Source organism: Dendropsophus ebraccatus, chromosome 10 (genome assembly GCF_027789765.1).
Source record: "Dendropsophus ebraccatus isolate aDenEbr1 chromosome 10, aDenEbr1.pat, whole genome shotgun sequence".
In the NCBI taxonomy this organism is placed as follows: Eukaryota; Metazoa; Chordata; class Amphibia; order Anura; family Hylidae; genus Dendropsophus; species Dendropsophus ebraccatus.
In genome coordinates this window covers 78,048,029-78,073,929 of record NC_091463.1, presented here as the reverse complement: position 1 = coordinate 78,073,929, position 25,901 = coordinate 78,048,029, and the positions used below count along the sequence as shown (strand labels likewise).

General features: G+C 43.1%; 2 protein-coding genes across 3 annotated transcripts in view; both read left to right on the top strand.

The window, feature by feature from the left end:
- The first annotated feature begins 1,046 nt into the window (after nt 1-1,046).
- Nucleotides 1,047-9,897, top strand: C10H19orf47 (chromosome 10 C19orf47 homolog). 2 transcript variants are annotated; one of them, XM_069943498.1, is made up of 9 exons: nt 1,047-1,176; nt 4,325-4,369; nt 4,459-4,546; nt 5,343-5,457; nt 6,531-6,606; nt 7,434-7,568; nt 8,494-8,646; nt 8,740-8,810; nt 9,127-9,897. In XM_069943498.1, the coding sequence occupies exons 2-9, from the start codon at nt 4,351-4,353 to the stop codon at nt 9,676-9,678; spliced, it is 1,209 nt and encodes a 402-aa protein (XP_069799599.1). In that variant the 5' UTR covers nt 1,047-1,176; nt 4,325-4,350; the 3' UTR covers nt 9,679-9,897. The 2 variants fall into 2 exon arrangements, with proteins under 2 accessions (XP_069799599.1, XP_069799600.1); XM_069943499.1 differs by having other exon boundaries at nt 4,322-4,369.
- A 13,119-nt stretch (nt 9,898-23,016) lies between these two features.
- The window catches only part of LOC138802977 (estrogen-related receptor gamma-like), a 33,468-nt gene continuing 30,583 nt past the window's right edge, over nt 23,017-25,901 (top strand). Inside the window, exon 1 of the mRNA XM_069986776.1 lies at nt 23,017-23,059. Within this exon, the coding sequence (XP_069842877.1) occupies nt 23,022-23,059 (38 nt within the window). The 5' untranslated portion in view covers nt 23,017-23,021. The remainder of the gene's footprint in view (nt 23,060-25,901) is intronic.

Genomic DNA, 25,901 nt, shown 5'->3' with positions numbered 1-25,901 from the left:
CTCACCCTATACCCTGCTCATGCTCCCTGCAGTCTTTGTCCGCCCTTGTGTTTCCCATCTTCTCCATTACTGTACAGTAACTTATAATATCACATATTCTGCTGTTTCTTTCTATTTTTTACATGTTATTCAGAATAATAAATCATTATTTTTGGGGTGTGGAACCAATTGTCTGCATTTCTATGATTTCTTATGGGAAAATTTGCTTTGGTTTAAGAGTGGATTTGGATTACAACAAATTCTGCTCGTAATCCAAGGGACCACTATATTATATATATATATATATATATATATATATATATATATATATATATATATATATATAGGGACCCTCACAAACGCCTCCAAAGTTCTTTGGCCCTTTTTGCTTTTCTTCACAACGACCCCCCTCCGGACATCCCCACTGACCAGACTGATGTATTCCTCAGCTATCAGACAATATCTAATCAATGGATTATCAATTCTAGAGAAAATGCCATAGGACTAGAACACTGAAGTAATTTTGTTACAAGCAATCAATATGTTTTGCTGCTCCATGGTATCCACTTATAACCATAGGGCTGCGTTCACATGGCGCACTTGTATTGTGTGGGTAAGTCGGCTCCCATGTCCCTCAATGAGCTCACCAATCAGAACACAAACCAATTATTAAAACTGCAACAAAAACCACACAGTGTGAACACGGCTTTACTTTGGCCGGACAAGATGGGCCAAAAATTCACTGCCCGTTGTGGCCCCAATGTGAATATTATCACATACATAGGGGAAAATTAGAAAAACTAAAAAAAAAATACTGTACAACCCCCATGCCCCAGAGTGCACAATGCCAGGCAGGAGTAACATCAGGGAGAAACCGAACACAAAAGCAACAAGATATTGATATAAAAAAAATGGCGCTCAAAATTGTTTTGGTCCCGCGTTTACCAGGAATCCCTCACGCAGTGGATGACGTCAGCACGCAAACCACGCCTCCTCCTAAACGAATCTGAGAACTACACTTCCCTACACGCCTTGGGCTTAAGTGGGCGGTTACATGTCTAAGCCTACCAATGAGCGTGCTGGGCGTGAACAGGGCGGGCAGCCTGGTTGGCTGGCTGGGAATGACGTAGTTTCCGGGAGCTGGCACACAGGAAGAGGGTGCTGGATCGGGGAGAGGCGGCTGCGGACCGGGCAGAGGTAAGAGCGCGGATATAATACTGTGTATGGGGTTACTGTAGCCGGGGATATGAGGGGCAGAGGACGTCCTGCTGATGTGTCACTATATCTCATCCTGTATGCAGGGCTGTGCACATTACATGCATTATTATTATGCATGTATACAGCACAGAGCTCCATACTGTATCCATAGTCACAGGACTGCATGGTGGCATCACACTGGCCTCTATACCAGGGGTAGGGAACCTTGGCTCTCCAGCTGTTGCAAAACTACAACTCCCATCATGCCTGGACAGCCAAAGCGTTAGCTTTGGCTGTCCAGGCATGATGGGAGTTGTAGTTTTGCAACAGCTGGAGAGCCAAGGTTCCCTATCCCTGCTGGCAGGGGCATATAGACAGCATGAGAGTCCATTCCAACAATGCGTCCATCATCAGCCTGTGCGCAACCGCCTAGACTGTGTAAAGTGCTGCGGAATATGTGTGCGCTATACAAATAAAAGCATTATTATTATTTGCAGCTCGCAGGATATTGCAGCTGCCATAGCTGTTTGCACTAGGAGCACGTATGTGAGTGTCCACACTACCTGGAGGATAAGCATCGCTGGGGGTGGCCAGCCGCCGCTTATCACCATTATACATGGGCAATCCATATGTTGGCTTTGTTTATAGAAGTGGTGGGAGAACCTATGGCCCTTCAGCTGTTGCAGAACTACAGCTCCCATCATGCCTGGACAGGCGAAGGTTTAGCCTTGGCTGTCCAGGCATGATGGGACTTGTGGCTGGGGGGCCCCAAGTTTGACACATGTGATATAGAGCATAGCAAGCTGATTGGTGGGGAGCTGAATAAATGCCCCCCCCCCCAAATGAAAGACTATCACCATGCTGGTGCGGCCACATTTTCTTATGAGGGTTCTGGATACCATAAGTTCAGCCATGTTCAGAAACACCATAGACAAGGAAGTGCTGGCCACATGTGCACTAGGCCTTATACCTAACCCCAATGATCAGCTTGTTTTCCCCTTTATTCCATGTCCCTGATTGTGGCTGTTGTCTTATAATGGTGATACTGATGTTACTTTGTCCTTTAGCTGTCACGGTGTATTATTCAGTAGCTGTATGTAAAGGGCCTTTCACATGGGCAGATTATCGTGCAAAAAAAATCGTTAAATCACTTGACTTTAAGCGATAATCATCTGGTGTAAATGCGGCAGCGATCAAACGGTGAACGGAAATTCATTCGTATGTCGGTGATCGGATCTTTTCAGCCGACCTCAAAATCGTTGTTAATCGTTCTCAAGTCTTTCAGGGTAAACACCCCTGGTTGACAGTATATGGATACAGACACAATTGCCATCATTCATAGTATATATACCAAAGCAAATACCATCATTCATAGTATATATACCAAAGCAATTACCATCATAGTAACGACTTTTCGGATCGATTTATCCTCTCGTCTGAACGCCTATCATTTAAAAGAAAAAAAAAATCATTGCTGCTTTACTCGCTACAGTAGCGCTTAAGCGATTTATCTGTATGTGTAAAAGGACCCTTGGGGTCCTATTAGACAAAGTGATTTTTAATGATTAACGATAAATGATGGCAAACGAGTTTGTTTATCCTTATGGTGCATTTACACAGACAGATTTATCTGACAGATCTTTGAAGCCAAAGCCAGGAACAGACTATAAACAGGTCACAAAGGAAAGACTGAGATTTCTCCTTCTTTTCAAATCCGTTCCTGGCTTTGGCTTAAAAAAACTGTCAGATAAATCTCTCTGTGTAAACACACCATTAACTTGAAATCGTTCACCATTAGGGATGGTCCGAACCGAGTTCGGTTCGGGTTCGTATGAACCTGAACTCTCGGTGATGATTCCCGCTTTCTGCCCGCTCCCTGCAGCGGGCGGATCCAGCGGGAGGACCGCCTGGAAAACTGGGATACAGCCATAGCCATAGGCTGTATCCCAGTTTTCCAGGCGGTCCTCCCGCTGTATCCACCCGCTCCACGGAGCGGGCAGACAATGGGAATCATGCCGAGCGTTCGGGTTCATACGAATCCGAACCTTGGAGGGTTCGGACCATCCCTATTCACCATATTACACAGAACGATAGTCCTTATGGTGCATTTACACAGCGACATTTATCTGACAATTTTTTGAAGCCAAAGCCAGGAACAGACTACAAACAGAGAACAGGCCATAAAGGAAAGATTAAGATTTCTCATCTTCTCAAATCCATTCCTGGCTTTGGCTTCAAAGATCTGTCAGATAAATCTCTCTGTGTAAACGCACCATAAGTTACGATTGTTACAACGATCATTACTGCGATCGTTTACTCAACCTGACCCCAGCAAACGAATTACGTTCAACGATCGGTGAACAAATGCGGAATTACATTGATTAACGATGATTTTAGGGTCAGATCTAAATAAAAAAATCGATTTTTCGATCGTTGCCTGCAATTACACAAGACGATTATTGTTTACATTTGAACAATTTTCTGCACAATAATTGTCCCATGTAATAGGGCCCTTAGTCAGAGCATAGTGTGGTGTTCAGTATGGCATTAGCACAGTCCCCCAGGGACTCACATAATGGGGTGTGAAAGAAACCTAGCACCTGAGTGACTGGAGGGGACACCTATCCTGGACCCACTTCCTCATTCCTGGTATAGTACAGCTATGTCTGCCGTTATCCGCCAGCTGGGGTGTAATGTAAATGCTTTTTTTTACGTGACTAATGGAGAGATCTGTATGAATGTAAACCTGTATCTACAGTGCAGTGTGCTATGACACCATTCAGGTTAGGGAGCACTGAGCCTTGTTTCAGACTGTGTAATACAATTACAGGAGCCCTAGTGTGTATTAGCCGTATAGACATTACAATGAGGTGTCGATACTAAGCCCACCTCAGTATAATGCGGAGGCTGGGATCACAGTCCTGGCCATAAATAGAGCGCAGGCCTTGTGTTAGTCAGGAGCTATATGTGGCCTCCAGCTGCCTCAGTCTCAGGGTGGTGGGGAGGGGGGGACCACTCGTCCCACCCGCTCTGCCCTCCATTCCCATCCAGCTTTCCACTGAGGATATAGACGCATAGAAAGTTATTGATGCTGACTAAACCATGAGCCGTCCCAGGTAGACAATAACCTTATGTGATTTCCCCGCAGCTGCGATCATCTGTGAGGCTCCCGTCATGGCATCTGTGACATTGGGTAAGTCATATAGATCACTGTCTAGTCTATTCCTCCTGTTTAGTCGGACCCTGATTTGTTATACTTAAAGCCGTCCATTCCCTTTCCAGCTACATCTGAATGGATCAACTTCTTTAAGGAAGCCGGGATCCCCGCAGGGCCAGCTGTCAACTACGCTGTGACGTTTGTGGACAACAGGTGAGGGGATGGGGGCGGCTGGCGGGAGAGGGAACACGGCCCGGTATACAGGAAGCAGCTGCTGCAGATCTTCTCTTGTGTCCCTTTTAGTCACTTCTTGTGTTATTTGTGCTGTCCCGGGAGGTTCTTCATCTCAGCTGGAAGACAATAACAAGAATATGTCACCATTTCTATTAAACTGCTGGAATCATCCACTCCAGAGCCTCCTTATATGTGCACAAGCAATGCTGGAGCTCTGAGTACAGAGTATATTAACCCCTATGATGCTGGATGTGTATATCGAGCCCCCCTCACATGCGTCATCTATAGTTATACAACTTTGGTGACCATAGGAATATACAGATATGGGGATAACAGTGACATTTACCATGACATTTAGATATTGTTTTGGAGTGTGACTCGCCAGGTATTGCGTTACATGGAATCATCCAGCTGCCAGAGCTGTGATCACACTGAGTCCTGTTACTTATTCTATTCGCACTGAATTATCCGGTATTTGCAGGAATTGTCCACGCTGGATAACCCAGCTGCCACTTATCTGCACCATTGCTATTATCACCAGCATCACAGCAGAGCACCCGACCACCCCCTTTTCTGTCGATGGAGGCCGGGGAGTGAAGCACACTGCCATGGCCTTCACCCTATAACTTATGATCACAGTTGGTCTCGGAGCTGAGGGCCAGTGCCATACAATGTTTTGACATGCCAGAAGTTTGTACAGGTGACAGTAAAGCTTTAATGTACTATGAGGAGTTTCATAGTTTATGACCAGAAGCCATCAACTTGTTTTTTGTAGGATCCAGAAATCCATGCTGCTGGATCTGAATAAGGATATTATCAATGAACTGGGTATCACGGCAGTGGGGGATGTCATCGCTATACTGAAACACGCCAAAGTTGTCCACAGACAGGTAAGCGGGATTATGTATGGAAGTTTGGTTTTAACTTGTCAGGATTAAGAGCAATGAGAAAAGGTGATGATATATACTCGCTATATAACATGACCTACATCCATGGGGTAGTTTTCATCATTGCAGTCATCATAACAATGTTATAATATATTAAAAATACCTTTAGCAAAGGAGAAGTTCAGAGGATTATAAAAGCCAGCAGGGGGAGGGGGGGGGAAATTGATTACAAGTACTAACTTACCTCTCCACGTGCCTGTGGTGAGCAGCAGGATCGGCCTCAGGACCCCCGCCGGTCTCCAGGATCTCCGACGCTGACACGTCACGACCCAGCTGATGGACTGGACGATTGGCTGAGTGTATCATCCGGGACAGGCCTTTTCCACTAAGTTGTGACGTCATCACAACTCGAGGAAAAAGACATCCTTCTGTCAGGGGTCCTGTGGCTGGTCCCGCTGCTCACCACGAACACATGGACAGGTAAGGGTCCATTTACACAGAAAGATTATCTGCCAAAGATTTGAAGCCAAAGCCAGGAATGGATTTGAAAAGAGGAGAATTCTTTCCTTTATGACCTAATCTCTGTTTATAGTCTGTTTCTGGCTTTGGCTTCAAATTTTTGGCAGATAATCTGTCAAATAATCTTTCTGTGTAAATGGACCCTAAGTTAGTACTTTTTATCAATTTCCTCCATGTCAGCTGCTGGCTTTTTTAATCTGCTGGACTTCTCCTTTAAGAAAATAAAAAATAGTTTTATAAACCTCAGCAACTAAATCTGTACACTATACCCAATTTTCCGCTAGCATAGGTGCCAGTTAGTTCTATATCCTAACGTACTATACCAGGTGGGATGCCTCTCCTGTATTCCACACCATTACCCCTATATTTCTCTCACTGCAAGAATAGACTTAGTGTGAAAAACCATTTAATCTGCCAGACACAGAGCTCTCCTTTATAGCTTCTAGGTAGCCTATAATCTTACAAGGATTTGTCTTGTTTTCGCTCTTTACGGTTGTGTAAGTGTATACGGTCACAGCCAGATAATAAGTTTAGTTCTTATTTCTGTCTCCCCTTAGGATATATGTAAAGCTCTGACGGAGACGCCTAACCAGACCAGCATGCAGAGCGAACTAAGGAGAAACGCCAACAGCCGTAAGTAGTCTCTTAAACCTGAATCGCTTGGTATTATGCCAAATGATCACTATTAGTGAGCGACGCAGCATTTGATTACCGGTGGCTGGAGAAGCTGGATGCAGCCCTTAGGGAGTCCTGGAAAACATTGATACAGCCTATGACCTATGGCTGTATTTATGTTTTCCAGGACTCGCTAAGGGCTGAATCCAACTTCTTCAGCTTATTGGCATTCACATACCGTGGACACTCGGTTTGGACGAGTGTCCCGAGCATGCTCAAGGTTCGCTCATCTCTAATCATTATCCTTCCAACAAATTTTGCATAGTTCAATAGCACAAGCCATAAATCTAAACACTTCTCAGTCTCTGCCTGGTCAGGGTTTGTATCGAGGGAACACAGATATGATATTCAGCATAATTGATCTGGCTGGGGAAAAAAAGGAGTTTTCTTTCCCTACATGTAACTACCCTTGAGTCCTAATGGGTGCTATTTGTCAAATCTGTGACCAGTTGAGTCTTTATATTAAGGGTACTTTCATATAAAATGTGTCTATTTTACATGTCGAAAAAAATCCTGTATCTGCTCCTAAAAACTTGCTCCCATTAATTTTACTTCCTTTCTGTGTCAATGCTCCCATTGAAGACAATGGGAGCTTTAAGGCTGCCCGTGTGAACATACCCTTAGGAGGAGTTAAATGTTGGGTAGCATTTTTACAATGTTTACTTTCTGAAACCATTATAGGGATGGAGGTATCATATGAACACAATAAGTTATATAGCGGATCGGTTGTGTTTCTCTCGGTGTGCGATCCGTCATAAAGTCGTATACTTACGTTTTCCTTTCAGCTGCCACAAGAATGATTGCCAATAGCCTCAGCCGGGATTCTCCCCCATCCACACCCATCCGGAGGCCTGAGACCAGTACATCCAAGATCTCTGTGACTGTGTCCAATAAAGTGGCTCTGAAGAAAGCTCAAGCAGGTACTCCATAATTCTCCATACTAGCTGGTTCCATTATTGCTGAGAGGGAGACACGTTAGAAGTTGCCTTTTTTATGGTGACAGTGCCCATTTAAAGGAGGAGTCTGGCCAAAAAGGGGCTGCGGGGTGGGGGGGGTGTTGCTGGCTGGGACATGGGGGGGGGGTCTTGGTGATGGGGATCTCCCTGGTACTACTCCCCCACATCTGCTCATAGTAGTGTGTATCTGTCCCACTGCACCGAGCAGGGAGGAAGGGGGGATGTAGATGCGTCGGCACCTCTCTCCCTCCCTGTCCTTGCTCCCCAAATTATTCCATAAACGTACTGCATCAATAAAGCATTACATCATATTATATTACATAGACTTCAATACAGTGCCACAGACTTCTGTATATAGTGCGCCCTCTGCTGGACACTCCATAGGAATTACACCCGGTTTTTCAAATAATTTGAAGCCTCCCTGATCTACTAAATTAAGGGAACTAGCACTATATGTGCATTTCCCATAATTAATGTACATTAGGAATTTGTCTAACTTTCCATAAGTAATAACGCATTAAAAAATACTTTGGCCAGAGTTCTCCTTTAAATAGCGGTAGATAGTAGAGATGAGCATGACTTCAGCATGCTTAAGGCCAATCGTTCAGCATTTGAATACCGGTGGCTGAAGAAGCTGGATGCGGTCTTGGGGAACATGGATACAGCTATGGCTGTATTAATGCTTTCTAGGCAGCCTTAGGGCTGCATCCAGCTTCTTCGGCCACCAGTATTCAAATGCTGAACGATCGGCCTCAAGCATGTTGAAGACATGCTCATCTCTTAGTTTTTCAGTTTTGCTCATCTCTAAAAATTGTGATTTGTAAAGTGTGAAAAAGCTTACAACCACTATAAATCGCTTCTCACATCCCCTCTCTCTCTCATGTTATAGCCTTGTCTTCACCAGTAGATGACGACGCCGCTGCTGATATTCCAGTGAAGCGTCGCAGGGTCACGGCTGAGATGGAAGGGAAGTATATTATTAATATGCCTAAAGGGACTACACCAAGAACAAAGAAAATCCTAGAGGAACAAGCGGCAAAAGGTGGGTGTATGGCTCTACCCTAATAAACACGTGTGAGATAATGGCATCGATATTAGAATTGCTATATGACCTCCTTATTTTAATTGTGCTCAGGTGTGGTCAGGACATCAGTTTTTGACAGACTGGGGGCAGAAAGTAAAGCCGACACAACAACAGGAGCAAAGGTGAGCGAGGGGCATTTGGCTTCTGAGTACATCCACACATCCGCAGTGCACTTTGTGCATCCATATTGGTCCGCAATTCATGGACCACTACATTATAGACGGTGACCCATTCCGCAAATGCTGGTCCACACTAGGACATGTCTTATTGATCACAGCCTATTCACGAATCCACAAAAATTGCGGATGTGTGACTAGGCACATAGAAACCTATGGTCCCTAAATTTATCCATAATTGCAGATCGGCAATTACGGAGAAAGTGTGAATGAGTCCTTATGGTTTTTGGCTGTTCCTTACTAATCTTTTCACTCCTTACAGCCCACAGGAGTTTTTAGTCGATTAGGTGATGCCCACGAGGGAGAGAAGTCTGCAGATAGTGATGAAGACAGCAGTGTTTTACAGTATGCAGGCGTTCTTAAGAAAATGAGCGCTCCAACCTCTAGAGAGAAACTGACTCCTGGAATAACCATCAAGGCTAAAGCCACAAGTTCAGAGCAGAAGACGCCCATCACCACCATCAAGAGACTCGCTTCCAAACCTCCAGTCAGCGCCCCTGCTAAGCTGACCACCTCAAAGGCCACCCTGGCGCAAAGGCTGGGCACTGTCCCGCGGGTGATTGTGCAGGATGACAGGAAAAGAAAAAAGCCATCAGCCGCCTTGGTTCAGCGTCTGGGAAAACAACAAGTCATCGCTCAGGACAGTAAAGTCAGCAGCAGTAAGCTGCCAGTTGTGGCCTTTAAGCCATCATTCACCATTAAGAGGACTGTAGGGAACGCCCGTGTGAGCAGCTCCAGCGACAACAGCAGCGCTCAGATGGACAACACTGGAAACGTCAGCGTTTTTAAGCGGCTGGGGAGAAAATCCGTATAGAAAACAGTTGTCTGTTTTAGGCCTATGCATGGTTCAGCCATCTTATAGCTAGAGCACCAGACCTTGCAGGTTTTTTGTTTTTTTTTTTCCTAAAAGATACACAGACTTGTTTTACACTGCGTTGACGGACATCCGTATAGTGTCACTGCCACCGTATTTATTATTTTCAGATAATAGCAGCAGTGATTTGTCTTTTTATAAGTAAATATTTTATTAGCACGTGTGTTGGAATTATTCTTCATCAGATTTTGAGGAATCTAATTTTACAAACAGACGCCATTTTACAGACCTGGCCTAACCCTATGGGAGGATGGTCGATTCCTATGTAGGCCCCTGGGAGAAGTTAGCATGGCTACTATAACTCACCACTCTGTGGCCCTCCCTTGTTTCTGGCGGTGGCCACTGCATTGTGTTTTCCCTTCTGGAAAGAAGACACATGAGGAGTGATGAGTTATAAACAGGAGTCTAGTCTGATGTCTAGATTTTTTTTTCCCTCCGGTTTGGAGTCTGATATTTATTTATTTATTTTTTTTATTCCCCTTGGTTACATCTGTACTTATGTTTTCAGACACAATGGGGGAGATTTATCAAACATGGTGTAAAGTGAAACTGGCTCAGTTGCCCCTAGCAACCAATCAGATTCCACCTTTCATTTTCAAAAGAGTCTGTGAGGACTGAAAGGAGGAATCTGATTGGTTGCTAGGGGCAACTGAGCCAGTTTCACTTTACACCATGTTTGATAAATCTCTCCCAATGTGTAGTGCATTGGGCAGTATTCTAGGCTATGCCATTACTTTATGATTGTAGAGGTCTCACCCCCATCAGTGTTCTATCATATCCTAATGATACATCAGTTGGGAATACACATTTATTGGTGATCTTGATTTTTTTTTACTTCTGGGATGGGGAACCTTTGGCTGTCCATGCATCATGGGAATTGTAGTTTTGCAACAGCTAGAGGGCCAACGGTTCCCCATCCCTGTTTTACATGTCCTCATTTGTATTGCGTTAGGCATCTGCAGAAAAATAATCCCGTGACCCGGCCAGTCTCAGAAAAGATCATCAGCTGGATGATCTTTTGCACCACTGAGTTCTTATGCGGGCACATCAGTGCACGCCCCCATCAGAACTCCCCACTGCACACCATAGTGTGTACTGACAGGGTTTTCTGCGGCGGCTATTCACTGAATAGCGGCCGCAGAAAACGGACATGTCAGTTTTCTATGGCGCCGCTAGGGGTCCTGGCTGTAGTGTATACCATGTGTGTGTACACTCCAGCCGGGATTCCCTCAGCCTTTAGCACAACGTAAGTTCAGTACCAATCACGGCCGTTGCAACAACGGCCAGGATTAGTGCTGAACCTACATTGTGTGAACATGGCCTAATAATGTAAATGGATAGGTAATGTTTCCATCAAGCTGTATGTTGAGCCCCCAGAATCCGTTCCACTAGTGGCCCTATTCGCTGCTAGCCTATATACTAATTACCTAAGATAAACTCTCTGCTGATCCTCTGCATCTTGTTAAACTGATCCCTTAGTAATCTCTGCTCATCTTGGCCTCCCCTCCCCATGTGTTTTGCATATTCTGACGAGCTGGGATATTTTAGGATGTTGTAAGAAAACGGGATCCCGCTTCAGTCACCTTGACCTATCGGAGGACATGGAGGGCCTCTCTTCTGCCTATTAGAAGCTTATAATTTTTTGTCATCTGTGGTAATGCCCTCTTCCTGCTTTTTTTAACATGTTAAAAAGTGATTTTGTCAACTAACCAGAAATCAAACTGGAAGTGTAAAGCTCATGTCTTCAGTGGTAAGATTGTAGTCTTCTCTTGCTCCATGCTGCACTCTTCCATACAGTTCCTTACAGGCGAATATTTTAGTATAATTCCCATCATGCCTGGACAGCTAATGTGCAGGAATGATGGGAAGTGTAGCTTTGTAACAGCCAGGTGGCTGCAGCTTCTCCATCCCTGGTCTAAGTGATCATATAGTTTACAAGCTTCTTTCCACTAAGCGTTATGCTCCATAGTAAGGCCGGATGCTGTCATTTAGGTTTGGGGATGAGCGACGGAAGGATACAGTAATAACGAAGCGAATAGCTGCTCCTCTAATGCAAAAGCTGGATCAAGTCCTGAAACCTCTACCAGTTAGGCTGGGTTCACACTACGTTTTTGCAAACCCTTTTTTTTCATACGTTTTTGCAAAAAACTGATGCATGTGTGTGCATCCGTTTTGATCCGTTTTTCCATTGAATTTCATTATAAAAAAATAAAAGCATCCGTTTTGTTTAACAGACACAAATAAGGTTGACTACGTCATCCGTTTTGTTTAACGGACACATATGAGGTAGACTACGTTTTGTATACGTTGAAAAAAAAGGATCAAAGCGGATCAGTTTTTTTTGTTTTTTTTTATAATGGAATTCAATGGAAAAACTGATCAAAACAGATGCACACACATGTATCCGTTTTTTCCAAGAGTGCAAAAACGTTGTGTGAACCCAGCCTTACCAGGACTGTATTCAGCTTTTTCCAGCACCAGGGAAGGAGTGATTTCAGAGATAATGAAGCGATTCGCTTCGTAATTACTGTAAAATCTCTCATCTCTAGAAAAGGCGTTACAAAAAAATTCTGGTATTGCATGGATCATGGTACACTGTATCTAACAGCTGATCCCCTGCAGCTTCCCTTTGGCTCCTTCTGGTCCCTCAACGCTCCGGTCTTCCTGTTTCAAAGATGAGAGTTCAGGGCAGGACCTGCCTGCTCAGCCAATCACTGGACAAGATGGGAGACCAGTGATTGGCTGAGTTGTCATTCTCTTATCTCAGGAGCAGGAAAAAGATGAAAATCAGAGGATCTGAAGAAGATGAACAGGAGCTATGAGGGAAGGTAAAGCAATGTCTGGACTTTAAGCACTGGAAAATCCCTTTAGTAAAATATATAGCTTTCCTATAACAGATTTTAGATGTCCCCCACAAAAGACCACTTTATAATGCTGTTTTGGCTGGTTGTCTCAAAGAGGTTCGTCTGTATCTCGTTCAAGCCAAATTGGGCTAAACTAGATGATTTAGGGTCCATTTACACAAAAAGATAAACTGCCAAAGTTTTAAAGCCAAAGCCAGGAACAGACTATGAACAGAGATCAGGTCATAAAGGAAAGCCTGAGATTTTTCCTCTTTTCAAATCCATTCCTGGCTTTGGCTTCATATGTTTGGCAGATAATCTTTCCCTGTAAATAGACCCTAGGCTGGAATTGAATTGGAATTGGCTGGATTTAGGCTGGAATTGCACAATGCAGTTTTTTAGAAAACTGTCATTGCTGTTTATTTTTTTATTTTTATTTTTTTTACCACCTCTGCAAACAGCAAAAATAAGACCCTATTATTCACAAGGTGTTCTTATGTGCCCTGCTGCCATGGCCGTTCTGGCAGAGCCAGGGACTGCTGCACGGCCAGTAATCGGCACAGCAGGCACTTGCTTGTGCAGAGGACCAACATTTTTGGCACTTTTCCATATAAAAAGTCCCCTGGACAAACCATTTGCTCATTCTAAACCAGTATATTTCTGTAAAGTTATCAGGGAACAGGGGGAGGCTACATATCTTTTTGCGTAAGAAATAGGCCACTAGGGCAGGATATGAGGGATGTAAACGGCTCCCGGTCACATGCCTGATATACAGGTACATCCTTTAACAAGATAGAAGGGATTTTGTGTATACCATATGCCACTCTGCAAGTGAGCTTGTAATCTGCTGGAGTGCGGCCATGGTGCGCAGCTTCAGCAATGGTCCCTTATGTCTGTAACCGTCGATTTGCCTGAAGACACAGGTTTAGATCTATGTGAAACATTATAAGAGAACTGAAAGGAGGCAGACAGGTTTAGAATAGCTCATGGGAGAAGCATGGAACACCTCCATTACACCATTGTATAGGGGGAGATTTATCAAACATAGTGTAAAGTGAAACTGGCCCAGTTGCCCCTAGCAACCAATCAGATTCCACCTTTCATTTTCCAAAGAATCTGTGAGGAATGAAAGGTGGAATCTGATTGGTTGCTAGGGGTAACTGAGCCAGCTTCACTTTACACCATGTTTGATAAATCTCCCCATATGAGTCAAAGTTCTCTGGAAAAACTAAAATTTTCCATTTTGAATTTCTTTCTTTCCTACACATTTTGTTGTTGTCAAATGTGATTTGTAATAACACCCTACCCTTTACCATAAGGTATACGGCAAAACCAAAAAAGTTGTACAGTGAAATGGGAAATACAGTCATTTAATTTTGGTAATTTTTTATGAAGCTGGGGCTCTTTTTTGTGCCAAAATCTGTTTTTACCCTTTTTTATTTTTTGCATAGATTGGACCTTTTGAGCAATTGAGTGAGTGTATTTATCATTCCGCAGGATGCGCTGTCCTCTTCTAAAGCAAGCGGTTGATGAAACTGCAGTACAGTATAGACAGTATTGTAAGTGTAGTTCTCATACAGATAAATGCAGTACATGTGTCTATACATCCATCCGCATGGTACCTAGCCGAGACCTGGTAGCCACAGAGACCTAGCAAAGGCCTGTACACCATTCTATTCCATCACTGGTATCAGCTCTATACACCATTCTATTACATCACTGTATCAGCACTGTACACCATTCTATTCCATCACTGGTATCAGCTCTATACACCATTCTATTACATCACTGTATCAGCACTGTACACCATTCTATTCCATCACTGGTATCAGCTCTATACACCATTCTATTACATCACTGGTATCAGCACTGTACACCATTCTATTACATCACTGGTATCAGCACTGTACACCATTCTATTACATCACTGGTATCAGCTCTGTACACCATTCTATTCCATCACTGGTATCAGCTCTATACACCATTCTATTCCATCACTGGTGTCAGCACTGTACACCATTCTATCCCATCACTGGTATCAGCTCTATACACCATTCTATTCCATCACTGGTGTCAGCACTGTACACCATTCTATTACATCACTGGGGTCAGCACTGTACACCATTCTATTACATCACAGGTGTCAGCTCTGTACACCATTCTATTACATCACTGGAGTCAGCACTGTACACCATTCTATTACATCACTGGTGTCAGCACTGTACACAATTCTATTACATTACTGGTATCAGCACTGTACACCATTCTATTACATCACTGGTGTCAGCTCTATACACCATTCTATTACATCACTGGTATCAGCACTGTACACCATTCTATTACATCACTGGTATCAGCTCTGTACACCATTCTATTACATCACTGGTGTCAGGACCTACTGTATACAACATTCTATTACATCACCTGTATCAGCTCTGTACACCATTCTTTTCCAACATTGGTATCAGCTCTGTACACCATTATATTACATCACTGGTATCAGGAGCTCTATAAACCGTTCTATTACATCACTGGTATCAGGATCTAAACAAAGTTATATAAGTTTTACCGCACATCAAACGCCGTAAAACACCCACCCGAAATTTGAAAAATTCCTTTTTTTCAATTTCACCTTCCGCTTTTGCAGCATATTTTATGGAAACATGTACAAGTGGTGTCTAGGGATGGTCCGAACCTGGTTCGGGTCGGGTTCGTACGAACCCGAACTCTCGGTAATGATTCCCGCTGTCTGCCCGCTCCGTGGAGAGGATACAGCGGGAGGACCGCCTGGAAAACTGGGATACAGCCATAACCATAGGCCGTATCCCAGTTTTCCAGGCGGTCCTCCCGCTGTATCCACCCACTGCACGGAGCGGGAAGACAGCGGGAATCTGATGCCGAGCGTTCGGGTTCATACGAACCCGAACCTCGGCAGATTCGGACCATCCCTAGTGGTGTCTCAAAAAACAAAAACAAAGACCTCATATGGGTCTGAAGGCATTATTGGTTTTTGAAGTATTTATTGGCTCAGTCAAGGGGTCATCTTCTCAGGTAAAATACATGTAGAATCATCCCCCATCATACTTGTAATTATCTATTCAGTCTCCTTTCCCAAGTTTTGAGCTGCTGCTTTCTGCTGAAGACGCAGAACACTGTGTGAGCTTTTCTCTCCGTCTTTGCTCTGATCCCCCCCCCTCCTCCCTTCCAAGACAGCTCATGTTAACAGAGTCCCTGGCAGGCTGTATCTGTACTCTGTAATGTCGGGTTAATCAGAGTGAGGTCACCAGCAACTTGACCTCAGATTAACTCCCAGCATCACATAGTGCAGAGACAGCTGGCTAGGCATTTGTTTACATCAGCCTTCTCTGAAGTGAGGGGGGAGTGGACAGCTCATAGACAGTTTTCTGTGTCCAGCACAAAGCATTAGCTCAGAACTGGGGGAAGGAGACTGATAATGTAATAACAAGTATGGAATGATTGTTAGTCTCCAGGAGGGGGGATGATTCAACATGTATCTTACCTAACCAGATAAACCAGTGAAATAAAGAGACAGTGGACTATACTGTGTAAAAGCTTCACGTCAGATTATTACAGGAGTTTATACTTCACACTGGTGGTGGGGAGGATTTATTTATAATATGTCATTTTTAGGTACTATAGTGCGGTATTAGCATTATATGCCAGTGCTATAGGTAAGGTATAATAATGAGTGAGCAGCATGCTAGCAGTACAGGTGGGGGCTGAGTGGCTGGCTCAGCATAAAGCTCCAGCGGCCCCTCATCTCCCAGAGGTAACTTTAATCTCCAGGATTATCCCTTCCTGAATTAACATCTCACCCCACTGACCTGCTTCGGAATAGCCCTATGTAAACTTTCACTAACACATACCGGGCTGACATGGTGGCTCCACATACAACCCTACATGCAGATATTGCAGGAAGGCTTCTCAGGTGTGTTCCAAGCCCTCACTCTTACACCCCGGACTGGTAAGATTATTGACCCCCTAAAGAGCGATGGACTCAAAGACCCCATTAGTCTTCACTGATGGACATAATAGCCCTCTTGCCATCGCCGGGTCCAATGATTGGACATCCTGCAGTGGACCCAACAGAATCTGGACCATGCTTGTTGGTTAATATACCCTAATTGGATTAGCACCTTCCCACGTGGAGCCGCCCAGCATCGGGGTGACAGCGGTCAGTGGATTCTACACTGTGCTTCATCCAACAACAAACCTCTATATAACACTGCAGACATATAAAGACCAAATATGTAAGTAAATTTCATTTAATGGATAATATTTGCCTATATTTTTTTACACAGAATAATTTTCTTTGGAAATGAAAATTTTTTGTACTGCAGTAATAGTTGCAAAAATAAAAAAAATATTACTAGTATTTTTTATTATAAGATATGGCATCGAATTACCATATCAAACAGCTCACTGTTTCAGGTCTGGTTTGCAGTTTTATTATATGTTAAGATTCAGTTTATTTAATTTATATTATTTTAATTTTATTCAGTTATTATTGTCTACAAATTTGGAGAATTATTTTCTTATTTTTATTTTTGTTAATTTTTAATATTTTACAATTTATTTATTTATTATTATTGTGTAGCCTTTCGATGCAATTTCTCTGCATCTCACAAATCCTGTACCTTTAGCACTTTATTATTTAAATAGTGTTTCCTACCACAATCCTGAGTGATTGAACACTGCAAGGGGGAATAGTCGGGTTGTGAAACTACAATTTCCAATATGCACATTAGATCACATAGATGCATGTATACTTTTGGTATTTTTTTTTAACCTATTTTTGTTAACTAGCTGTAATAATACATCTGGCCACCAGAGGGCAGAGTTGTAATAAGCTATTTGTGTTTCCATTATGGTAAGTATATATTGGTGCTGCAGCTGATCAGTGGGGGGGCTGGGGCGTTAAAACTGGTTGATACTGGGAACCTATCCCAATAAGTTTTGCCTGGAAATCTCTTTAATACTTATGAGCTCTCCTTATCGTGACTGTAACAAGACAGATATTTAATTATTTATTGGGTTGTAAAGAATTAGAAGGTTTGATGCTTTTCCAGCACCATGTCTGTCTGTACACTGTATTGCAGGTCATCCCCATAGAAGCGAATGAAGCTGGCTGGTCTGTAAAGCATCAAGATACATTGAAAAAAAAAAGTTTCCTTTATGTTTCACTGATTTTATTAAGATTAAAGTAATTTTGCGCTACAATAGAGCAGAATGTGCAGTGTGCAAATGTGGATTGTAATTTTTTTCTTACTATTATAATTTTTATATTTATTTATTTTTTTTATTACCTTTGAGTATATGGACACGGCTGTAAAACACTGCCTAAAATAGCGTAACACGTCTGCACTGTGTGAATCCGGCCTAATACAGAGCTGGATAAATCTGTTGCCTCTCAAATCATCTTGTTAATAAGGCTAAAAATATGATGTGCTGGAAGGGATGAGCCTGACCCACTTTTGAGATGGCAGCTGAAGCCACCGCTGTATACATATAGGATCGATAATGTACCAGAGCCTTATGTACCATATGTATACTGTAGATAATAGAGTCCTGTCACATATATAAGTAGATGATGTGTGCTGTTTGTATATGATTAAAGGGATATTCCAAGTTAAAATAACTTATAAACGTCAGATTGGGAGGGAGATGGTTGTCCGACTGCTGGGCCCCCACAATAACACTACTCCATTTATTGTCTATGAAGCTGCCAAAGGTGGCCCGAGTACACCGCTAAACTACTGTCAGCTGCTCCATAGACAATGTAGGGAGCTATGGCACACATGCCTGACTCACCACTCTGTAATACTTGGGACCCCATTGTGAGGTCCTAATGGTCCAAACCCCCCACAATCTGAAACTTTTTTTTTTTTTAAATGGGCCTTTCAAGGATTATGGGGGTTCCAGAAGTCGGATCCCCCCCGATCATAAAGTGATAGCATGTGTTAGCAATACGTCATTACTGTTTCAGATACAAATACCCCTTTAATACAATCAAATTTGAGTATACAGTGGGGAAGATTGTCAAAACTGTATACAAAAAATATACTTTTACCCATAGCAACCAATCAGCTCAGCTTTCTTTGCTTACATAGCAACCAGTCAGAGCTCAGATTTTATTTGTCACATAGCAACCAGAGCCCAAATGTTATTTGTCACATAGCAACCAGAGCTGAGCTTTCATTTGTCACATAGCAACCAGAGCTCAGCTTTCTTTTCTTACATAGCAACCAGAGTGCCGTCTTTATTTCTTGCACCTCTCTGTTAAAACGAAATCCCAATTATGATTGGTTGTTATGAGCAACAAAAACAGGACCAGCAACAGAATGAGCAGTCATGTGTCTGGCAACTATGCACAAAGCTAGCCAAAACTAGAGAGCCAAGGTTCCCTACTCCTGACCTAGAGGATCAGGCAGTTGAGAACCAACATTCCTGATCCTTCTCTCCCCCCCCCAACAACATGAGTCAGGGGGAGTCAGGAGACCCCCATACACATTAGACATTCAGATGTTCCTGCTAAAAACATTTGGTTTGTTGGACTTTTCACTAATGTGGAGACCTATATTGGCATTTTTTTTATTGGGGAGGGTCAATTTGGTAAATATGACTTGAGGAAGTGCAGCCATATTGGTTGTCAGATTAGCAACTTAGATTTGCTATTTTGTGTGTTATGTGTTGAGTGTTATATCAATAAAAGTTTACTGAGAAGCAAATATACAAATATAATAAATCTGATGATCTGACTTGCCCTATTATCTTATTAATTCATATACTGCAATATGTGAGTTTGGGTTGAAGATCTGCTATAATGTGTCTTAGAAAGAACTATACAGTGGTGCCTTGGATTACGGGCATAATTTGTTCCGGGACCGCGATTGTAATCCAAATCCACTCTTAAACCAAAGCAAATTTTCCCATAATAGATCACTGATATGCAGACAATTCTTTCCACACCCCAAAAATAATGATTTTAGATTCTGAATAACATGTAAAACTAATGAAACATTTATTACCAGCTGAATATGTGATATTATAGGTTACTGTACAGTACAGCAATCAGCATGTGGTGTATAATGTATAGTAAGTTCATAAACCTGATAACACAGCAGCAGTTTGTAGATACAGGATGGGACTGCAGATCCCCATAATGCAGTAGCGTAGTACAACAGGTTAGAATAGAGAAGCAGGGCTGCTGTCAGAGGTCTGTGTGGTCACATGACAGCAATGAAGAAGGGGTGTGTGTTCAGCATAGGACAATCAGAGACAGCAGGGAGCATGAAGGAATGAGCAGGGCAGATGTGGATACAGTATAGCAGCACTCTCTGTCCGGGGAAAGAGGGGTTACAGCTATGGTGAGATTACCTCCACAGTCCTGTCCCCTGATGCAAGCCTCAGCCTGAAGTGGATCTGCTATGATTTTGAAGGTGAGGGAGACTTCCTGGGTCAGAGTACAGGGCTGTAGGCTATGCAGACCATGCCCCTCCCCCACTCACGCTCCCACCCAGTACAGGGAGCTCTTAAACCAAAGCAATGCTCTTAAACCAAGTCACAATTTTGAAAAACTGTGAGCTCTTAAACCAAAACCAAGTTACTCTTAAACCAAGGTACCAATATATTACTATTAAATACATAATATCTAACTCTAAGCAGTATACAGGCTGTTGTATGTGGCATGTAGAGCCTGCTGGGCATCTATGGGGAGATTCATGCAGCTCTTCACACTACTATTGCTTAGGGCCCTTTTACATATAGTGGCAGGACACTTGATGATTGGCGGTCATTTGCATTGTCTTTGCACAGTTTTTTCAGTGCACCTTTAATGTCTGGTTTGTATGCCTTCTGTTAAAGGGAACCTGTCACCCCCCGTGCCGGGGTGACAGGCTCCCGACCCCCCGTTAGAGCCCCCTATACTCACCTAATCCCGCCGGGTCCCGCTTCTGGATCCGGTCGGGTGATGAAGATCTCAGCCGCTGCAGCCCGGCGCGCGCGCTGAGAGATGAGTCCAACACTCATAGAGAATGACAGGAGAGTCCAGCGCTCCGTCATTCTCTATGAGTGTTGGACTCATCTCTCAGCGCGCGCGCCGGGCTGCAGCGGCTGAGATCTCCGGGACCCGACCGAATCCAGAAGCGGGACCCGGCGGGATTAGGTGAGTATAGGGGGCTCTAACGGGGGGTCGGGAGCCTGTCACCCCGACACGGGGGGTGACAGGTTCCCTTTAAGTAGAGTAAGTTTGGGGACTTTTTAAAAAGTCACATATAATAACTGTGCACAAAAATGCATAACACCTAAACCATGCTTTTTTGGAGGAGGAGATGCAAAAGTGACTACAGAAAAGTCCCCGCAAAAAAACTTTATATGCCAACAAAACAAGCCCTGATAACCCCCCCCCCTTTCCTTCCCTCCTTCCACATTTTGCTGGAGGGCCCTATTGGCCAATGACATAAGAATAATTTAAAATAACTTGTGAGTGACCTGAATTGTCTCCAGTAATCTGCCTGTGATCCCATCCCTATATGCCACTACAGTTACAGCCAATGTAAATGAGCAAAGCAACCAGCTCTTCATGGAAATGGAAAATGGAAAAAATGGAAAATCTGTATGATTTATGAATTTAGATCTAGGGGGAGATTTATCAAACATGGTGTATTAGTGAAACTGGCTCAGTTGCCCCTAGCAACCAATCAGATTCCACCTTTCATTTTCAAAAGAGCCTGTGAGGAATGAAAGGTGGAATCTGATTGGTTGTTAGGGGCATCTGAGCCAGTTTCACTTTACACCATGTTTGATAAATCTCCCCCCTATTGTCTATCTATTATCTGTCTATATCTCTATCTATTTATGTAACTAGAACTAATAGTGTCAGCAGACTCAAACAAAAGCTTTCTTAAAGGGGTTTTCCATTAAAAAAACAACTTATAACCTATCCACAGGACTTTAATTAATTGGCTGAACGCCAACACTGCCACCCCTGACAATCACCTGTTCGTCGCCCACAATACACCAAGAGCAGAGTGGAAGACAGTTGGCTGTGTTCTCCGTTCTCAGTGTTGCATGGGCACCACACAGCTGGAGGGGTGCTGGTGTCTGCACCCGGCTGATCGACTATTCATAGTCTATCCTGCGGATAGCCATTCCATAGTTGATTTTATGAATACACAGTGGTCCCTTGGATTACGGGCATAATTTGTTCCGGGACCATGCATGTAATCCAAATCCACTCTTAAACCAAAGCAAGTTTTCTCATAAGAAATCATAGAAATGCAGACAATTGGTTCCACACCCCAAAAATAATGTTTTTTTTCTAAATAACATATAAAAGAAATGAAACAAACATTTAGAAAATTTTAGCATGTGGAGTATAATGTATAGTAAGGGCATAAACCTGATAACACAGCCGCAGTTTGTAGATACAGGATGGAACTGCAGATCCCCATAATGCAGTAGCGTAGTACAACAAGCTAGAATTACCTCCACAGTCCTGTCCCCTAATGCAAGCCCCAGCCTGAAGTGGATCTGCTATAATTTGGAAGGTGAGAGAGGGAAGGTACCACTGTAAACTAAATTTAAACCTAAATGCTGTGAGAATTTATTCTATCTATGTATCTATTATCTCTATATAGGTATATATATATATATATATATATATATATATATAAAAAATTACGACAAAGGTTAAAAAATTAAAGACCAGTGATTTTATTAGCCCATACTCCACAACCAATTCCCCCTCTGTCTGTCTATCTGTCTATTTACTACCCATCTGTCTGTCTATGTATTATCTATCATATCTATACATGTATCTCATGGTTATGATTTTGCGTTGTAACCACATGTACTAGAAATCGATGCTGTCTTCTTTTTTTTCAATTGCTTTTTTTTTTAAACCACCCTGGGAGCATCTTCTTCCAAATGTGTGAAAGCCCTATTGCTACCTCTGTCATTGCGCACAGTTTTCACAACTATGGTGGAATTCCCAGACTCTAAAAATCTCGCCTCCACTACTAATAGACTACTTAAGATATATAGACGCCAATGATATCACAGTCTATAGACTGTCTGAGTGATGGGATTATAAGTGACAGTAGATGTTGCCATAAAAAATCATACGTTGGTTGGGGGAGGGGGGATGCTGCTAATTTATCCGCTGTAATTATTATTACTATTAAGCCGGTTAATATTTCCCTATAGACGCCTGTGTGTGTCTGCAATTATGTGTCCCATCTCCCCCTTACAGCGCTCTCTCTATGCAAATCCAAAGAGAGGAGGGAGGAGGGGGTGTGAGTGGTCCGGCTCTCCCATCTCACTGTGCTGGAGACACTTCACAGCTTGGGGTCTTGTCTGTCCAGAGAGGATCCTCCATCTCCCCTGCACATGGATTACTTAGAATTATCCTGGCTCGATATGCCAGTGAGCCAGCAGGACAAGCATCCTTCTCCTTCGTAAGTATCCAGCCTGATTTCTGTCTTGTACCACCTCTGCAGGGAGGCTGTTCTCTGCATCCTCCACTCTTTTACTACCTCTTAGGTATAAAATGCCAAATTTCTAAGATTTGCGGGTATATCCTTGCACATGTTGGTTAAATCGGCGAACGACTAGTTACAGGGAACAATCTGCGAATTTTTTGCGAACGACAATTTTAGAACATGTTGTAAGATCAAAATGAACGATTTCTCGTTCGTCGTTTGATCGTTCGCAGCATTTACACGTACGATTATCGTTCGAATTCGATCGTTATCGTGCGAATTTGCACGATAATCGTTTCGTGTAAACGCAGCAATAGTCGAATCAATAGGCTAATCACTGTCAATTTTTATATCACTCCACTAAATACATCCAAATGTGCGAGTCCCTGGATGTACATATGAAGCCCATTAAGACTGTGTTCACATGAGGTTTTACTGCGACTTTCTGATATTGCTGTAAAAATCCATGTGTCATGGTAAAACCAATGTTTTTTGTTAGTTTGTTTTTTTACAAATTTTTTTTTAATTTGCAGCCAAACCACAGGTATTGAAGAGGTTCTTCAGCAGTTGCAGTAATATAAATGCATGCGTTCCTGCAAAACATTATAATCCGCATCCCGCATGCTGCAGACCTTAACTATGGGAAAGAATCAGGGCGTTTCGTGTCAATTAATGGTAAACGTAAAAGAGGTTCCGCAGCTGCTGAAGTATAATAAGGAATAATACTAAATTATAGGGGATATTTATAATACACCTGTACACGACCTGCAGCCTCCTGCGTCTGGGTGGTTGCTGAGCTTTCAGTATTCTTCTCATTTATCTCCATATGGTACCGACTACATGTGGATGGATAATGTTGGACAATATCGTTTTTTTGTGGGACGTCTGAACTTAAGTTGATAAATTCTGGAGGATTTCTATCAAATGGGAAATCTCATGTATTTGATTGGTATAGAAAGCAATATACGAACTTTGTAGTTCTAGAATCTGGTTCTCCAATGGGGCAGCCATATGAGCGGAGATTATTCCTCTCTCCCAGGACACCACTTCTCTCTACCAGAGATGCAGGAATGTACCTGAGTATAATGGGGGTAATACTTAGGACCTGTAATACTTAGGGTTGGAGAATCCTAGTTATGGGGTCTGATGAGGGATCAGTGATAAGTAACTTAATATATAGTATCAGATACTTGTAAGGTTATAGCCACATCTGAAAGATTGGTTGCTGACATTTCTGCAACTGTCCCATTCCTTTAAATGCCTGAAGACACCCATGCACCTGCTGCAGGAGCAAAGTTGCACAAAATTCTTTGACTCTGCTATATGTTATACAGCCAGTGGTCCAGAGATTTACTAGATCCGAGTGGCTGTAATATTGGGATTATCCAGTTAATTACAATAACCAGGTTCTTGATTGATCACATATAGACAGCATGCATGTAACCACATGGGGAGGATGTGATAGATGTGATCTGCATACATGGTGATCTCTCAGCTATCGAACCATCTGTCTGATCTTTTTTCTATCTATCTATCTATCTATCTATCTCCTATCTATTATCTATCTATGTATCTATCGAAGTATCTAATCTAATATAGATTTAAAATCTGTCTAGTATCTATCTTTTATCATCTATCTATAATTTAAATATTTATCTATCCATCTAATATATGTCTTCTAGCTATCTTGGCATCATTCATTTATCTAATATCTATCTATCTATCTATCTATCTATCTATCTATCTATCTATCTATCTCCTATCTATCTATCTATCTATCTATCTATCTATCTATCTACTTCTTATCTATCTATCTATCTATCTATCTATCTATCTATCTATCTATCAATCATTTAAATATTTATCTATCCATCTAATCAGGCCTGTATTTAGAGTTCATGCTGCCCTAGGCACTTTGCATGCCGAGGCGCCCCCCCCCCCCCCCCCCGGCGAACTAGTGCCCCCTTCCCCTCGGCACTGGCAGGTTACATGCATGGTATATACCCTGGCACAGCTGGCAGGCCGGCACTCCAGCACCCAGTACTACTGAGCGGCACCCCCCGACTGTCAGTAGTACTGTGCCCTTTTGCTTGATGCCCGCTCTTCTCATCATCAGACGTGATGGAGGAAGGAAGGAGGGCGGGGACTTAATTTGGGGACAGCTTCTGTCCAGTGTCGGACTGGGGCACCTGGGGCCCACCAATATAGAACCAGTGAAACGCGACATGCTGACCCGCTCCTTTCCTGGATTTATCTGTATCTGTGACAAATCTCAGAACACCCTCCATTTATACAGCTCTCAGGGTATGCTGGGAGTTGTAGTCTCTGAGAGGACAACCTTGTAATGACTGTGTGCAGAGTCTCCTGGTGGCTGCAATCTGTGGGTGACAACCATCAGCCCTGAAGGTCCAGCAATACATCTGTCTACACTGTACTACAACTCCTAGCATATCCTGAGGGCTGCAGACTGTCAGTACATGCTGGGAGTTGTAGTGCATGCAGCTGTTAGGTCCTAGGAGGCTTGGTGGAAGATCAGAATACAGAGATCTGTGGGGTCAGTGCAGGGAAGTGACCCCAGAACATCACTAATAGGGGATAGAACAAAAACATCTACTCCTATCCCCTATTAGTGATGTTCTGGGGTCACTTCCCTGCACTGAGCCCCCACAGATCTATGTATTCCTATATGTCGTATAATGCACCTAGGACCCAACTAGAACAGCTGCAGGCACTACAACTCCCAGCATATCCTGAGGGCTGCAGACTCAGTACATGCTGGGAGTTGTAGTGCCTGCAGCTGTTGTAGTTGGGTCCTAGG

Bases quoted from the DNA above. Each gene is read 5' to 3' on its own strand.
- C10H19orf47 (XM_069943498.1), top strand. The intron at 5,458-6,530 runs GTAAGCGGGATT...GTCTCCCCTTAG, and splicing joins CCAAAGTTGTCCACAGACAG to GATATATGTAAAGCTCTGAC. The intron at 8,811-9,126 runs GTGAGCGAGGGG...CACTCCTTACAG, and splicing joins ACACAACAACAGGAGCAAAG to CCCACAGGAGTTTTTAGTCG.